Here is a 17,721-nt window from a genome sequence, read left to right on the forward strand (position 1 = left end):
CCTGAGGAGCTTTAAGTTAATTTACCCTTACAGAACATCAAGACATCTGGGGGAATCTTTGACCCAGCTTAACAGATCCGAACACAACGTTAACTGCCATAACGACCACCTAGGAAAAGCAGAGAGGAAAATCTCCAAATAATCTCCATTAGCCCAAAATATTAGAGACAAGAAATTGCATCAAATCATCAACCATGTCATCCTCTTTTGATTCATTCACCCCTGAAGGAGATCAAAATGACCCCACAGTGCTGCATGTCCAACACGATCATGTGTCACCTACCTCCCACCCTTTTGTTGATGATGGCTACACAGGTGATGACTCGTCATTCCCTGGAGAAACGCCATTGCCACAAGAAAATTTCTCCAATGACAACATGCATTCTTCTGAGGGGTATGGGTTTGGTTTGCCTTCTCCAAGTACTGAATTTGCCTCACCTTTTGAGACTGATGGTGGTGGTGGTGATGGTGTTTTTGCTTCTGATGGGCCAATTCTGCCTGAACCCGGTGAAATGCAGGAGTTAGGAGTCAAATTCCGTGAGTGGCGCAGGTGCGTTTTTGTTTTTGTTTTTATTTTTTTGTACAAACAAGTTAAATTTGTTTTCTTGAATGGATCTTGGTTCGAGTCTTGTACATTTGGAATTTACAATGGGGTGATTTATTTATGCATGATGAGATCTAGGATCACCAATATGGCCATTTTAGCAAAGGGTTCTTATCATTTTAATGTAAGCTGATAAGTATTGATGTGATAGCAAATTTATAGAAAGACAGGCCTCAATCTTCTAACTTTGGGATGATCTCATTCTATGTTTTTGCTTATTGGTATAGACATAAACTGACATAAGAATTGGTCATCGGAGACCATGAAAAGGAAAATGTGATGTTGATGAGTGCCTAAGCCTTCTGTTTTTGGAAGCAGTAAAGCATCTGTTTTGTCTTGATTTATAGTTGGCACCTTCATCATCATATGATCATTGTCCTACTTGATTTATGTTTTTGGAGGCTAGCTGATATAACATTTCTTATTAGAGCACCCATATGGAATGAGAATCTGTATCCTTTATAGTACAGTGAGGTTGAATAGTCAGCCTATGTTTTGCCAGAATTTCCCCAAATAGGTTCGAAAAGGTTTCTTGCTAGCATTAGCAATCAAGGTCAGCCTTCATTAGCCTCCACTGGTAATTAACACCCCCTCCCGAGGTTGTAGCTGACGGATTACCTAAAGAAGTAACTTTTTTTTGAGTTTTAGAAATAAATAGAAAAGATGGAAGAGTGCAAGCCAGTTCTCTAATAAATGCAACTGCTACTGCATTATCTCTTTCTTTTTGGAGCGGGCGCATGTTTACTAAGTTGGTGTTTTTGTCGGTTAATTAATTGTGAAATATAAGAACGAAGCTGGCAAGCAAAGATTAGCTGCAAAACTAAATGTCCTGTCGTAATGTTTAATATTTTTTAATTGAGTTCATCTTCGTGGCTACCAAGTTTAGAAGTTGAGGGTTGTGAAATCAAAGTGGTGATTCTAACGATCTTCTGATTGCTTTTAAAATAATATGACAAAACTTGCTTGATATGAAGCAATGGAGTACCAAAACCTCTTTGATTTTACACGCCGCTGTTTTTGCGTTACAGTACCATACTTGTACTGCACCACGAATAGTTCAAAATCTTAATGTCTGAAAGGGCTTTTAATCGTTATAGTTACTTCAGAATGTTGAAATCTTTCAGACTAATGTCTCTCTCTCTCTCTCTCTCTCTCTCTCTTGATCATCTATCATGTATTTCACTAATGGTGTTTCTGGCATCATTGAGATTTTCTCAGCCATCTGTTATGATCCAGTTCTAATGAAAAGAAACTTAGAAAATAGAACAGACTAAAAGTTGCTGCAGCAGGCTAGCTAGCTATCTTTGATAAGGTGCATTATCAGTGCAGACTCGAATGGTTTTTGTTTTGCCTGATCGCATGCATATATGATGGAAGTTCTTTGGGGATGAGCAAGGCACCAAACCTATGGATGGATAAAAGTTTTACATTTTCGACGTGCTGAAACAGATTTGACATTCATCTTTTGCAGGCAAAATGCCCTCCATTTAGACGAAAAGGAGAAGAGAGAGAAGGAGATGAGAAACCAGATCATCAATGAAGCTGAAGAGTATATACGAGCTTTTTATGAGAAGAGGCAGCAGAATTGCGAAAATAACAAAGCTCAGAACAGAGAAAGAGAGAAGGTAAAATTTCTGAAAAGCCACTTTTCCTTGTCTCCTCCCTATCTTTTCCGAAGCGGATATGAGCTCTCAAGTTCCGCATTCCTTCCATCTTTATTATGAAGTAAATAAAAGAATGCGTTTTTTCTGCAGCTGTACTTGGCCAATCAAGAGAAGTTCCATAAAGAGGCAGACAAACATTACTGGAAAGCCATTGCAGAGATCATTCCTCGAGAGGTGCCGAACATTAAAAAGAGAGGGGGTAAGAAAGAGGATGATAAGAAACCATCCATTATGGTAATTCAGGGTCCAAAACCTGGAAAACCCACTGATCTTTCAAGGACGAGACAGCTTTTCTTGAAGCTGAAACAGAACCCTCCACCTCACATGATGCCTCCCCCTCCCACACCCGCCAAAGATGGGAAGGATGCAAAGGATGCAAAGGATGGGAAAGATGCAAAGGATGGGAAGGATGGGAAAGATAGCAAAGGTGAAAATGAAGGGAAAGATGCCAAGAATGAGAAAACTCCCGCACCAACATCTGCTACTGCAGCTGCAGCTGCCGATGGAAACAAGCCTGCTTCACCCTGTAAAGACATTGCCAAGAGTAGTTCTTTTGACTTGTCGAAATTAGATGTTCTTGCTGCAGCTGCTGCCGAAGGTGAGCAAGCTGCTGAAGGTGAGCAATCTGCTGAAGGTGAGCAAGCCACTGCTTAGTGATGGTTCCTATTATTCATACCATCATTTCCTATTCTACTTGTAAGCTATCAGCTTCACCATTCGTTATGCAAACTGCGAATAAGTTCAGCTCTCTATAGATGTTATCGAGCTTCCTTCATGAACTGTGGAGAGCTTTCTTCCTAACTTAGGATGTTCTAGGCTTTACTTGCAAAAGATTTCTGTTAATTCCAATTTTTTTCCAGAATTGTTTAGCTAAATCTTCTTTCGTGCTTGCTTCTGCCTGTGATGTTTATGAACGTGCCCTTTAAGCATATTTATATGTTCTACTACACCTATGCTAGCAAGAAAGCCACAAGTTGTTATGATAATTATGCATCCTAAAATTTGTGTGCGACCATGTGAAGTACACTCGATCAATTAATGTGGGGATGCATTCTTGGGCTTTTTGAAGAGGAAATTCAACCTTGATTGATTTGCAAGCTAGACGAGGATATACTCCTTATTGCCCCATCTTAATCCATTTCATATAATTTTTCTTTGGGAAAATTTATTTTTTCCCTTGGAGATTTATCTATATTCCACTTCTCTATATATTTTTAAAACCTCTTGATTTACCCTTCTAGCTTCCAAGACATTTTAAAGTTACCACCTTAAACCATTAAGTGTATATTTAATATTACAAGAGTTTTTATGGTTATAATTTAAAACAAAATAAGTTTAAAAAAACATTATATTTTACTAAAACTACAATTAAAATTGATATTGAATATACAAAATTAAAAAAATATTTCGTTAAAATTATTGTTAATAATAAAATAACTAAAATTAACATGTAGTAATTTTATTTTATAAGTTCAAAATATATAAGAAGGAGTGTATGATTATTAATACAAACTAAATATAAGAAGTCCTATATATTTTACATGAGATCATTCTAATCATACATGATTTAGTCGAACAAAAAACAAGGAGGTAATCACAAAACAGTGTTTAGGGACCTTATCATTTCAAAAACGTGGGCGTTAATGGATGTTGATTTTCGACAAAGAAGAAGTGTACATCTTCAGCAAAAACTTGGGTCTCGGAGGGATTTCCTCACCAAGTTTTTAGCTTCTGCAAAAACTTCCCGACGATAATTCTTCTGATTAGTTTAAAGGACGGTGAGGTTATTTTGGTCTTGTAGCAAATTCAACGGTAATAAAAAGCTGCTCGCAGAGGAAAGTGAACAAAAAGCATAAGTTGCTTTCCAAAAACTGAGGGCATGCCTCATTTATTGGTGGGACCAGGTACAAATCTTGGGTACCATTTTATAACCAAAACAATATAAAAGCAGAAGCAATCTCTCTGTAAAACAGAGTATGTTTTATATTATTGTAAAAACATTTTTTTAATTTGTTTTACTTTAAAAATACATTATTCTTTACATTGATATATTAAAACTATTTGAAATACTAAAAAATTATTAATTTAATGTTTTTTAAGACAAACACACCTTCAAAACACTTCTAAATAAAAAAAAATGCTTAAATAACAATTTATTAAATTGATTATAAGGTTTGTTTCGTTTTTAATGTTTTTTTTTTATAAAATATTATAAGAACAGGAGAGGAAAAAAACGCAAAAAAAAAAAGTGAGAATTTTTTTGATTATTTAGTTATAATGGTTGAAAATGATACTATTTAAGAAGGGGAACATGGATGAATTTATAAGGGCAAAATTATAATTTATTATTTTATTTTTTATTAAAGTCTCTCTCTCTCTCTCTGAGAGAAATCATTTTGTACCTCAAATTTATAATTCTCATAAACTAGGTTTATTTATGGGCCAAGCATGAAAATCATGTACCATGTTTGATTAAAATGGGCCAAGACTTCAGTATACAAAGCTTGGTCCAATAATGAAAGCCCATGGATCATTATAAGATTAAAATGGGCCACTTAAGACAGGGAAAGAAGGCAGAACCTGATGAAGGAACAACAAGAACAAAAAGACAAGGCAGAGTGCTTTTCGCTGATGCATGACATCTGATTGATGCAGTGGAAATCTGGGAAGCTTAAAGAAAAAGTAGGGATTGCTTACAGAACTCTTTTTCAAAGGGTTGCAGCCTAATTTCAAATATACAGTACAATAAGATTGTTAGATGAAGCATAGAAAGCTTTCTGATACATGGAAGAGGATGGCTGCTCTCCGAATGGATGTTCTTATAATGTTATTATCCGAGGATTTCTCCAGCACAAGAATGCAGCAAGCGCAGCACAATTTATTCATAAAATGAGAGACAGGATTCTCTGCCGATTCCCCCACAAAAGCCTTAGTGGTGGATCTGTTATCTAATTAATGATGACAATCTTTTTCTGAGCAAGCATCCAGGCTTACGAGAAGGTTGTCAAGCCGAAAAGGTTACGTAAATTTTTCATGCTCGATGCTGCTAATTCATGCTGCAAAAGCAGCGTTTTGTCACAGTGTAAGTTATTTTCAGTTCCACCTTGTGAAAATCTGGACAATGGCACCAATCACTTGTTTTTTCTTCATACTGTCATTAGTTACATGTTTTGGAATAGCATTCACCTCCTGTCGATTAATGTGTTCTTAAATAGAGTTAGCTGATGAGAACTATCGAAGTTTTCTCATATTGATGAAATCCAATGCTATTGATTAGCTTACTCACTTATTCCTAATGAACTATCATGGAGTTCTTTCCTGATAAACTATCCTTTCTTTCGGCTGTGCTTTCGCTATATATTTTTGTGATCCTTTTAAACGGAAACAAACGCAGAAGAAATCTTAGTTTGGCTGCAAGATCACTTGAGACAAACTAGCATTAAGTTGGTGAATTGTCATCGTATTATTACATCATGTGTATAAACTTCAAACATAACTTTTCTGTAGGTAATGTCATCCATATAGTGAGACAAAATTTCAAATTGACTAATAAACAATGGAGGGAAGGTTGGGGGTGCTCTCAACTGACATCAACCCGTGCCTTTTTCTTATTATGAACTTGTGTTCAGATCCTTTAGAACCTTAATTATGTTTCTTACCACTTTCTTAACATCTAAGCGCTCGGAATCTGCTTCAGCTCTCCCTAGCTCTTGAGATTATTTAGGAAAAAAAATGCATTATCAACGTTGGAGCATTGTCATTTGTTACAACTCATTCTAGGAGCTGAAAACGTAAATATCGAGGACATAAACGACACTAACATCATACCTGCTATCTTGTTCTGCAGAAACCTGAGGGCATGAGATCATTTGAAACACAATTAGGACCTGGTAGCAAGAAAGGAATATCAATGGATACAAGACCTGACACCCTCTCAGGGTGGACAACGATAAAAACCTGGTGCCAAAATCAAAGCATTACATTTACATATGTGCATAAAATCAAAATGAAGGTCTTAGGAATTATTTTTCTTTTTCATTCTCTGTTTCTTAAATACTTCCCTAGATCCAAGGTCTTCAACAATACTGGATATCCAACATTTAAAGGAAAATTCGTTGTCGATTCATACATGCATGCCCTGCAGAGCTTGTTGTTTACCTCATCTTTGTTATGTGAGAAGTTGTTGCAACACTGTTGAAACTGATGCATGCTTGACACTTCAATCACATATAGCTCACTTAAATTGCTAATTAAGGGTAGGTGCTGATAAAAATTGCGCGAATCCCTCACGGTGCATTTATTATATATGATAACACTAATCAGATGAACAATCCACTTTCATGACGCAAGGAAGGAAGAATAACAAGATTGGTTCTCAGACTGAGATAGTAATGTTTGATCTGTGCACAATTCTCAAGGCAGGAAACAGACCACATGAAGGCCATTCATTTTCTGACACCAAAACGAAGATCTATAAGAAATGGGAGGGTGAAATAATTATTGCACAGAACCTTCAAGCAGTTCAACACTATATGATGTTAAAGGTGAAGATCAAGTTCACCAAGATCACAGGCTCACAGCAATACAGCTCAACTAATAAAATTAGTGCACTATGAACGACCCATGTTTAGCAGATAAAAAAAAAAACAAGTAAACAACATCAAGGCAAAGTTGATGGGAGTTATGATCAAACTCAAACTCGTGAAAGCACGAAAGTTAGCATTCGTGTGGTTCATCTGAATCAAAATTCAAGTGATGCATCATTTAAAACCAAAAATCTATGCAAATCATGACCACATTTATCCCAAGAGTGTCAAGAAGGGAAACAACATTATCTACAAGGTCCATAAAGGTCCCTTTCTCTGGTTCAGCTGGCTGTTCAGAGTGGCCATTATCAGATCTTATACTTCTTCGTCAGCTTCTTCAAGCACCACATCTAGCAGTAGAAGACAAAATGACAAAGTGGGTTCTTTTAATTTTAGGATGAACATCAATGATGCCTTAGCTACCTTCCATCACATGATTCATTTGCATCCTCTGCCTTTTGTTGTCGAATTCAATAAATTATTGTCTGCAATTGTTAGAATGGGACATTATGAGACTGTGATTACTCTTTCCAAACAAATGGAATTAGCTGGAATCTCTCATAATGTTTATACTCTTTCTATCTTGATTAACTGCTTGTCGCCCTTGAATCATGTCGATCTTGGCTTCTCTGTCTTGTCCAAAATCATTAAACTTGGTTTTCAACCCGATATCGTCACATTTTCTACCTTAATCAATGGCCTCTGCACAGTGGGTAAGGTTGCTCAAGCTGTGAAATTCTTAAATGACTTTGTGGCAAGAGGGTATCAACCTCATGTCCACACTTATACTACTATTATCAATGGCTTATAGAAGATTGGGGAAACCACTGTGGCTTCTGGCTTGCTTAAGAAAATGGAAGAGGCGAATTGTTTTCGAAACTCTCTGTCAAAGGGTTGCAGCCTAATTTTCAGACATACACTACAATAATAAATGCATTTTGCAAAGAAGGATTGGTAGATGAAGCATTCGAACCTTTCCGAAAGAGGGAAGGGGATGGCTACTCTCCAGATGAATGGTCTTATAATGTTATTATCGGAGGATTTCTCCAGCATAAGGATGCATCAAGGGCAGTGCAACTTATTGGTGAAATGAGAGATAAAGGGTTCTTTGCAGATGACCACACCAAAGCCTTGGTGATGGATCTGTTATCTAACGATGAAAATGTGGAAAATAGCTTCAATCACTTGCTCTTTTTCCATGTTTTCCATTAGTTACATGTTTTTTACTAGCATTCGCCTCTTGTAGATTATTCTTGCACGTATATGGATGTTGATAAATACTTGGTTGAAGACTCAAGTATCTTTGGACAAGAGCATGCCTTTTTTTTATTTCCCTGATGAACTATCCTTTATTTCTGTTCTGGTGTTGCTATATATTCTTGTGTTCCTTTTTAATGGAAATTAAGGTAGAAGAAGTCATAATTTGACTACAAGGTAAAAAGGGACGAGCTGAAATTGAACTGGAGAATGGTTCTTGCAGTGCCTGCTTCACCTTCAGTACATCACATCAGTTCTAGGAAAATGGAATCATTACAACATTTTTTTTTCTGCTACTAAACCCTCTCATAGTGTTGCCTCATGCACTTGCTAGTGTTAGGACTGGTCTTCCTCATTCCTCAACTAAATCTTGAGCAGATCTTCATCTATAGTTTCTGCAGGTTATATTAGCAAGCGAGACATTTGACTTGCTTTTTTATTAAGAACAGTTAAACTCAGCTTTAAGGTGGTTATTTGGAACTGAAACTCCAAGAAAACCTGTCTCCTTAAGAGAAGCACTGGACTTTCCCTGCCAACAGACCACATCAAATGAACCAAAAGATGATTTAAAAAAAAAAAAAAAAAACATTTACAAATGTATTGAAGGAACAAAATTCTGCTTAAAGAATAGGAAAAAATAACTAGTAAGTTCTAACCTCTTTGTAGATGGAGACAGTAGAAGGGAGTACAGAGGCTGCTTCCACACAATTTTAAATTATTTAGGAAATATAATTAATTTTAATTGTTTTGTAAACTAACTCGAGGGGAGAGACTTTTTTATATATTCACGATGCGCTGAAACCCATGACTTGGTGGAGACTTGACCCATTTAGCTATGGGCTTGTAAAGGTAACTGCTGGTTTTAGTGTAAGCTGTCTAAAATATAAGGTAGGGTTTTTGATCCATTTAACACCGCCGTTCACCAAGGCCATCATGCATCATTGCCCAGAGTTCATTTACGACCAGCTGAACTATAAGATAAGAAATGAAATGGTGAGAAGTGTTTGATTGAAATAAATGAAACGAAAAAAATGAAGTGAGAGTGAAAATGAAAATCAAATATAATTTTATTTTTATAGAAGGAGATGGAAATGAAAACAATGAATAGAAATTGGAATTCTTTAAAAATAATATGATATTCTTATTTATTATATATTAACTATTTATATTACCATCATTACCCTCACTTACTATGTTTTACCTCTGGTAATATTAAAAACTTAAAATAAAAAAAAAATATTATTATTGTTCCAATTATTTATATTATTATTTTTATTTCAATCACTATGTTTATCGTTATCACTGTAATTGATGGTGGTGAAGAGAAATACAAGACAAAAAATATTTGATTTTTTTTTTATTGCTTGAATGATTGTTAAATACATTTTGAATATTTATATAGCATCATAACCTAACTTAAAAGGGATTTTAATTGCTGAAAAAAAACTAATAAAAATAATCATAATCTAATATAAGATAAATATAAGACAATTAAAATCCATAAATCAAGTTAAAAATCAAGTTTGTTTAATTTGAGCAGCTAGGAATTGTTTTTTAAAATATTTTTTATTTATAAATATATTAATAATAATACTTTTATTTTTAAAAAATTATTTTTACATCAACTCATTAAAACAATTTAAAAATACCAAAAAACAATTAATTTAAATTTAAAAAAATAAAAATTTTCTCCAACCCTTTTTGAAACGCAACTTGTACAGTTGTTGACGCAAGAAATCTCCCTCTGGCTGCTGACTTACGGCTGCTGAAAATTCTCCTCTCACAGAAACTCCTTCCACTGACTGACCTTGCGGCTGGGACTTCTGGCTGCCATTGCTTCATCTTCATCCTTCTTGCTTTATTGCAGGCATTTTACAGCCTTCTACCTTGGTCCCCGTCATCGTATAATCACTCTCCCACCATCCCCTTCACTTTTCTTCCATCACCTCTCGTGATGGTGGCATTGATTTTTTTTTTATAATATATTATCATTATTACCATAGACCCCATTCATCTGCACATCTTCCATCATCACGATCACAGTTATTATGTACAGAATCACTACTCATTGTATTAAAAGGTTAGCTTTCTTTCTGATTTTTTGTTATGATTTCAAATACAGAGTTGTAATTAAAATGACATTATAATTCCTCTACTTCTATTCCAATTCTTTCATTTCTTTTTCAGATTTTTCACTCATGATAATTATTTTTATTTTTTTTCCTGGGGAGGGGAGAGAGGGAGAAAATACCCAGCTTTTTGAAAACACAGGAAATTGCTGGAGTAATTGTAGTCTCCTTCAATCTTCTCACTTGTTCATCTGTAAAATTAAACGAATGCTTATTTAGAATAAAGCATCAAATGAATCATCAACAGCACACAGACAACGCCACTTGTCAAAAAACTAAACAAAGTGTATGGGATGATGTTCAAAATCCAATTGGTTTTTGTTGGTTGAATTATAGATTAATCAAGTGTTTATAAAATTAAATCTACTTTTCATAGTAAAGGAAGTTAATCTCTTGATGAAACAAATCTTGATATCTCAAAAAAGAAGAAGTCTATTTTGGATTTATTTAAGGACTTTTAGATACTTTAATTAAAATCTTTATAATGAGAAAACATAATAAATGTGAAAAAATTATTAAATTTTAAGAATAAAAATATTCTTGTTGTAGTATAAAATAAATTCTCTATATAAATAAATGGTATATATGTGTCGGGAATGAAAATTATAAATCTTTTTATTTAGATGATATATAAAATATTTATACCTCATAAATTTTGTTTTTTTATGAGTATTGGACCTAAACCACAAAACCATACCAAAAAAGAATTATCAGGTCTTAATCTCTTGATGAAACAAATCTTGATATCTCAAAAAAAAAAATCTATTTTGGGTTTATTTGAGGACTTTTAGATATTTAAATTAAAATCTTTATAATAAAAAAATATAATATATATGAAAAAATTATTAAATTTTAAGAATAAAAATGTCTTGATGCTCTATGTAAATAAATAGTATGTATGTGTTGAAAATGAAAATTATAAATTTTTTATTTAGATGATATATAAATGTTTTTTATCTCTTGAATCTGGTTTTATTTACAAGTATTGGATCTAAACCACAAAACTATACCCAAAAAAAAGTTATCAGGTCCAAAACATCGAGCAATGTGCACGGGTTGGGCATGAGACTTAGTCCACAAAGCGTTGAATGTAGGTCTCATATAGAGGTTTTGGCACCATGCCCAAGCCCATAGGGTGCTGTGCGTGGGCCCAACAACTGGGCTTGGACACCCCGCTAAAGCTGATAAGGGCGCTTGGCGTGTACCCATCATCTAGGCTTCAGCATGGCACCCAAACCCATAAGCGCTGGCATGTGTCCGACAACTACGCTTTGGTGCCATATTTGAGCTCACAAATGGTGGCGAGTGTCCTGTGTCTAGGCCTAGAGTAATGGTTTGGGTTTAAAGCTTGTTTTTAAAAGGCTACATTGTTATTAAAATAGGCTTGGACCACCAAAAAAATATTTCTTTAAATAGTGATAAATCATGGTCCATCGAAATGATTGTTTATTATATCTTAAGAAACTAAAAGAGAATGGAGTCCAAATGCTGACCATATAGTAAACTTTTAGTTGTTTAATTTAATCTCTAATTTTCTATAACCTTTTTTCAGAAGTAATTGATCAATTCTCTAAATAATCCCCCCCAGGACTCTGGAACCGGCTGAATTCAAATCACAAAACACTCGGTATTTAATTATATGCATATATGGTCAAGTCCTATTCATGTTTCCATTCCAAAATTATTATATATTCACAAAAAGAAAAAAAAAATTGTTGTTATGCATAGATAATGACCGCAGCCACACCTTGACATCAAGATGTTGGGTTTGGCTTGCAGAAAGGAACATCAACATCTTAGTCCATAGCTGGCCCTCCCACCATGCTAGATATTTACAATGCCTTGTCAAGTTCATGATTAGCAACTACATAATATTTTATAAACTACATCGTTTTCACAAGTTAGCATTTTCTCATCACTAATCCATCGTTATCGTGCCGTCGAAAATAAGAAAAATGTAGATGATCTCATTGGACGGCAGAAATGGCCCCCACGATTTCAAATTAGTACAGCAAATGCATTAGCCTAGCTAATCTTAAAGGTTTAATGCCATAATTGATAGTTGTTTATGGTTGCCTCTTTATTCCATAATTTTTATTGCTATGAGATGTGATAAACAATTCCTGAATCGGGTGAGGATTCCCAGACAAGAAATGTTATCTCTACAATGAAGATTTTTTTAAAAAGAAAAACTTCCATATTGTTCACATTTTCGAAGATTATTCCCTTCGGCAGAATATGCTTGCGGTCCTTCTGCTTTGAATCCCACTATGTTTTGTAGATTTTACGATTCCACTCGTTGTCCTGTAGGTGCCTTCTCTTGCTCAAGATTTGTGTTTTTTAGTACTTTATTCTTCCTTTTTTGGGCTCGAGATATCGTCACTTTGAGTTTTCATTTACAAGATTTGTCGAGTCTTTCAATAATAGGTTTCAGGAAGACTATACTTATCAAAATATTACAACTATATATATATATATATATATATATATCATAACATTGGAATGTATTTATTTACCATTTGAATCAATATTCGAGGGTAAGCTCCACTAAGATTTTAGTTGTTTGCAAAACTTGATATTTGAATACGGTTCTCAATAATTATAACATAATTATAACGTGATAGTAAAGAATTTGATATTTATACAACAAATTTTGAATTTAAATAAACATGACATGATGGTAAAGGGTTTGAGATCTATACAGTAAGTTTTAAATTTAAGTCAAGACATATATTTTTTATAAGAATCTAGGACAACTGAGATTTTATTCGCTTACTTGGATTCACAAAATATGCTTTCCGAAAAATAAGATTTTTTCTAATAAAAAAAAAGATATTTGAATATAGTTGATAACTTTTGGCTATAATCATACGATAGAAAATACATAAATAGTGAATCAATATATTTTTTATTTTAGAAGGATAAAAAATAATTTTAAAATTTTTCTAGTTAAATTTATTTTTATGTATTTGTCTCCATTTTTTAGCTAAACATGTTTCTATATATTTTTTTTTATAATTATTTCTTTTTTTTAGTTACATTAATCAAACAAAATCTTAAAAATCATCACATTAAGTTTTAAACTTCAACAGGTAATAATGTCATATACGTTTCAGCATGCATATTGACAATGACTTTAATCATGTGGATCATTTGTTTGCACCATCTTCTTTTTGTTGTTAAAAATCTTATTAATTTAAAAACTTAAAAGATTATCTATGGTATTACAAATAATTTTACATTATTTTTTAGTATATTCTTCAAGTGAAAATTATATAAACCTTAACACTTGTATAAACTCATATAATCTTATATTTAATTTTTATTAATTAGAATAAACTCATAACTATTTATAATATCAAACAATTATCTCAATCTACACAAACCTCATCTTCCATAGAAATTGATTGTAACTACAATCATTCCACACCAGAATTTATGTACCGTGAAATAGGGTTTCCATCAAATGGCGGAAAAAAATGACTGAAAGCAAGCAGAAAAATAAAAGGGGGGTTAAAATGGAATGAAAACAGCACATAATGATGGAGGAGAAAGATGATGGAACTGCAAATTGCATACCATGTATCATTACAACTACTGTTCATAAAAGAGGAGACATATCATTACAATGTTAATTAAGATCATAACATACTCCAAAATCTATAAAATTACAAATGTCTGATTCCATTCTCCAAGCAGAAAAACTAAGCTTGTGATGGATAGACCATTGAAGAGGGAGATCACCAAACTGTCTCCTTCTATGCTGGTCCTGATCTTAGAAGTTGACCGTCTCCAACATGACATGAACATCTAAGGAAGAAAAATAAAAAACCATGACTTCCCATACAGAATGAGACTCCCTAGAGAGTTGATAGATAATATCATCTGGAAAGAGAATGCATGAGCTATAAAGCTAAATTCTCGTTGCATAAAGGCCTGAAATATGCAGCCTTTGTGCAATAGATGCAATGGAAAAGGATTGAAGGATCAAGAAAATGTGTGGAGGAGGTTTGGAAAGAAGGAAAAGAAAAAAAAAATGAAGGGGTTTGAAGCTTCTGGAATCCTGATAAGGAAGCTCAGCTCCGAGGGAATCACAGGTTGTTTGTGAAAAATCTGCAACCAGTGAGGAAAATAAAGTGGGCCCAGAGATAATTTTCCTAGGCACAGCAGGTCACCAATTGGTTGGCTAAAAAATCTGCAACCTGTGAAAAAAATCCAGGGGCTGGTCCAAAAACCTCCTACAAAAGACTAAAATTGAGAGAGAAAAAGTAAAAGATATCGGCTACTAAGCTATACCAGAAGAAAACTAGACTTGTTGGTGACTATGTCAATCAATCTTGATCCTTCCAGAAGAATGGCTTCGTGGGGAAGGAAGAGGAAGAAGAAGAAGAAGCTGAGCCCATGTTGTCTTGTTGTCTCTGGAGATCAGAAGAATCACTAAACTGCTGTTGATTTGGAGTAACAAAAGGAAGGTGTGATTGCAATAAAAAATTGTTAGTGGTGTCCATATCGTCCCACACAGGACTCCCTGGACCCCAACCTGCTTGAATAGCATTATACCAAGCTTCTGCCATGTCCCCCCACATCAGTTCCTGAGACCCCGAAGTGCCTTCCCCTCCACTGGACCCCACTGCCTGAACCTCATCACTCACCGTAGCCCCACTTGAACCCAACCCGGAATCATCATCAGGATGGTCTCCTTGGGGCTGTTGTGGCGGCGGCGGCGGCGGAGGCATGGTTTCCACCTCCAAGTTAAGGCCTTCCTGGGCTTGTTTTGGCATTGAAATTTGATTAGGGGTGGGTGCAGAAGAAACTGATGAACTTGGAGCTGTGGAAGTTTCTTTATCTTTGTTGAGGAAAAGTTCAGGGAAATTCAGCCTAGCATTCTCTCCTCTCAACTTAAAAGCCTCGCGATCATAAGCTAAGGCAGCATCTTCTGCATTGTCAAACGTGCCTAGCCAAAGGCGAGTCCTATTTCGAGGGAGACGAATCTCGGCAACCCATTTTCCCCAATGCCTTTGCCTCACTCCCCTATAAAGCTTTGTTGTATTTATAGGCTGAATCGGTGGCCTAAACAATGGCCTCCCATTTGGCCCCAGCCTGTTCATCATCATCATCCTTCCTCTCGGACTTAAGTTCAATGCGTCATTCCAGTACTGAAACAGCTGCTGCTGGTGGTGGTTAGCCAATGCAGATTCTCCAGCAAAAAACGGAGGATATGCAATGCCATGTTGCTGGTCATGACCAAAAGAAATCATTTGCTGCTGATTCTGTGCAACTTGAGATGGTGGATGAAAGATAGTTGATGACGGGTTTGTGCCAACTTGCTGGTGGAATTGAACAGGTTGATTAGACCCTTCAAAGGAAAAGGGAAACTGAGGTCTTGAGCTTGAAGATGACACAGGCGAAGACGACAAAGAAGGCGGATATAAAGACAGGGTAGAGGCAGAGCTAGAAGAAACAGAGAAAGAAGGTGGTAATTGATGAGCTAAATATGCAGAGGATTGAGTTTGTTCTTGACGTTCAGGGCTACGGATTTTTTTGGAAGGCCTATCCGACAAGGAAGCTTCACCAAAAACCGGCTTCCATTGCCGCCTCTCAAAGCTAATATCAGCTTCTTTTCTGCCTCTATCAAGCTGCCAATCTTGGTCCATTGCCAGCCTTTGAGTTTCATCAACAACACCCTTCTTGGATTTTCCAGTGTTATTCTTAGCTGAATCCATTGATAGCTACCCACTCGCTCGCTCTCTCTTGAAAGATTCTATTATATGCTAACTGCTAAGGGAAGGAATAGAATTTTCAGGACAAGACACCACGCAGAAGCAAATGGGGCAAAAAAGAAGAGTGGTATCAAATGTATCAGAAATAAGAAAACCAAATCTACAAAAGCAGAAAAATGGAAAGTAGCAATACCAAGATCCAGATTTAGTCAAAAAGATTCGAGAATCATGTATGGAATTTAATGGCTAATCTGATTGAATTAAAAACAGAATCGGATGCCAAACATATCAAATCTTGAGCACTCTATCTCCAAGTCTCGTGAAAATGAATACTGATAAGAGAGCGAGCGCGGGGAAAAGACAGGCAGAGAGATCCAATGGGATGTTGTTTCTGTTGGGTTTTTCCTGTTGGCGGCGGCGGTGGTGAGGTAATTTCGGCTTTTGGTATCGGAGGAGTAAAATTGAGAGAAGTTCAGAACGGAGAGAGAGCAGGGGAGTGTATTTTTTCGTTGTTGTGAGGAGGGGGAAAGCAGGGGATGTGCGTTTATATGTGACTTTCCGGGTGTGAGAGATAGAACAGAATTTGTAGAAGGCTCGTGGTTGGTTAGCTTAATTTGGGACCCACACGTTTTGTTGCCTTTCAAATATCGTTGCTTCTACACTAATTTGCCTGTTTTCCTCTCTTTCTCTCTCTAAACTTCCAGCAAAAATGTTGATTAGGTTTCTTCAACTTAAATCAAAGTTAAACTACTATCCTACGGTGCTGTGTTAGAATTGAAAATATTTGGTATCGGTTTCCATGTATTTGACTATATTTTAAAAATACATATTTTTAAAAAATCTTAAATTAATATATATTAATATATTTACAAATAAAAAAATAATTTTTTAAACAAGTATCTCATATAACGCTACCAAACAAACACTAAAATATAGGAGAATCTTTTTTATTAAAAGAATTATATATTTTTTAATTTTTTCTATTATATTTATATTTTCTCTTTTTCATTAAATAAAAATCCGGTTGTAGTAAATTTTTTATGATTAATAATTTAGTATAAATCCAAGTACGATTTTGCTTATGGTAAATTTTTAATCTTCGTTTATATGAAGATAATATTTTAGTTTTTTTTTATTCATATCATATTAAATAAATCAATTGATCTACTTCATCGTGGGGGCATCTCTCCTATCAAAGGACAAGAAAACCGAGACTACTCGAACAGAAAGAAAAAAAAAAAGAAAAAAAAGAAAAAAAAGTCTTTCTTCCCATATCTAACCTAAGAGAAATTCAAGTTTAAAAGCTTTTGACAAGAAATTAGACACCTACCACCTCGCTAAAATCTTTGGAGATTCATGCACGCATTTGTTTCTTCGAACTTTCAACCGTGACTGACCAATTAGGAGCCACTAAATGGTGTGGAAGGTCGGCAGAGTAATATATACTATATAGTTGCTACTCGAACTTCAATGCCGTACAGTTGTTAGGGATAGTTTTAGTGGCATTACTCTCTGTGTTGCTCGCTGATCGATAAGGTCTCGAGGAACACATGCTTGTGAGAGTGTGGTTCAAACACCATCTTGGGCAAAGACAATTAACATTTAAGAAATCCTTTGTACATAAACTAAGATCAATGTATGTTGAGAGATTATTTTTTTAATTTAAATAGACAGTTAGCGTGTTTTCTTGTATTTTTTTATACATAAAATGATGTGGGGTTACGTGATGGATCTAATAAGTTTCAAAATAATTTGAATATT

General features: G+C 35.0%; 3 protein-coding genes across 3 annotated transcripts; 2 read left to right on the forward strand and 1 right to left on the reverse strand.

Annotated features, from left to right (window-relative positions):
* Positions 1-194: 194 nt before the first annotated feature.
* On the forward strand, positions 195-2,793 carry LOC105136292 (clathrin light chain 1). The gene is made up of 4 exons (XM_011041581.1): positions 195-550; positions 2,076-2,229; positions 2,359-2,445; positions 2,531-2,793. Exons 1-4 carry the CDS (start codon positions 195-197, stop codon positions 2,564-2,566), a joined length of 633 nt encoding a protein of 210 aa, XP_011039883.1. The 3' UTR covers positions 2,567-2,793.
* On the forward strand, positions 2,596-8,066 carry LOC105136293 (pentatricopeptide repeat-containing protein At3g22470, mitochondrial-like). The gene is made up of 3 exons (XM_011041582.1): positions 2,596-2,902; positions 7,565-7,616; positions 7,715-8,066. Exons 1-3 carry the CDS (start codon positions 2,596-2,598, stop codon positions 8,064-8,066), a joined length of 711 nt encoding a protein of 236 aa, XP_011039884.1.
* A 5,739-nt stretch (positions 8,067-13,805) lies between these two features.
* On the reverse strand, positions 13,806-16,540 carry LOC105136205 (ethylene-responsive transcription factor ERF054-like). Its single transcript, XM_011041442.1, has one exon. The coding sequence runs from the start codon at positions 15,961-15,963 to the stop codon at positions 14,572-14,574; it is 1,392 nt and encodes a 463-aa protein (XP_011039744.1). The 5' UTR covers positions 15,964-16,540; the 3' UTR covers positions 13,806-14,571.
* Positions 16,541-17,721: the final 1,181 nt, after the last annotated feature.

Source organism: Populus euphratica, unplaced genomic scaffold (genome assembly GCF_000495115.2).
Source record: "Populus euphratica unplaced genomic scaffold, PopEup_1.0 scaffold52.1, whole genome shotgun sequence".
In the NCBI taxonomy this organism is placed as follows: domain Eukaryota; kingdom Viridiplantae; phylum Streptophyta; class Magnoliopsida; order Malpighiales; family Salicaceae; genus Populus; species Populus euphratica.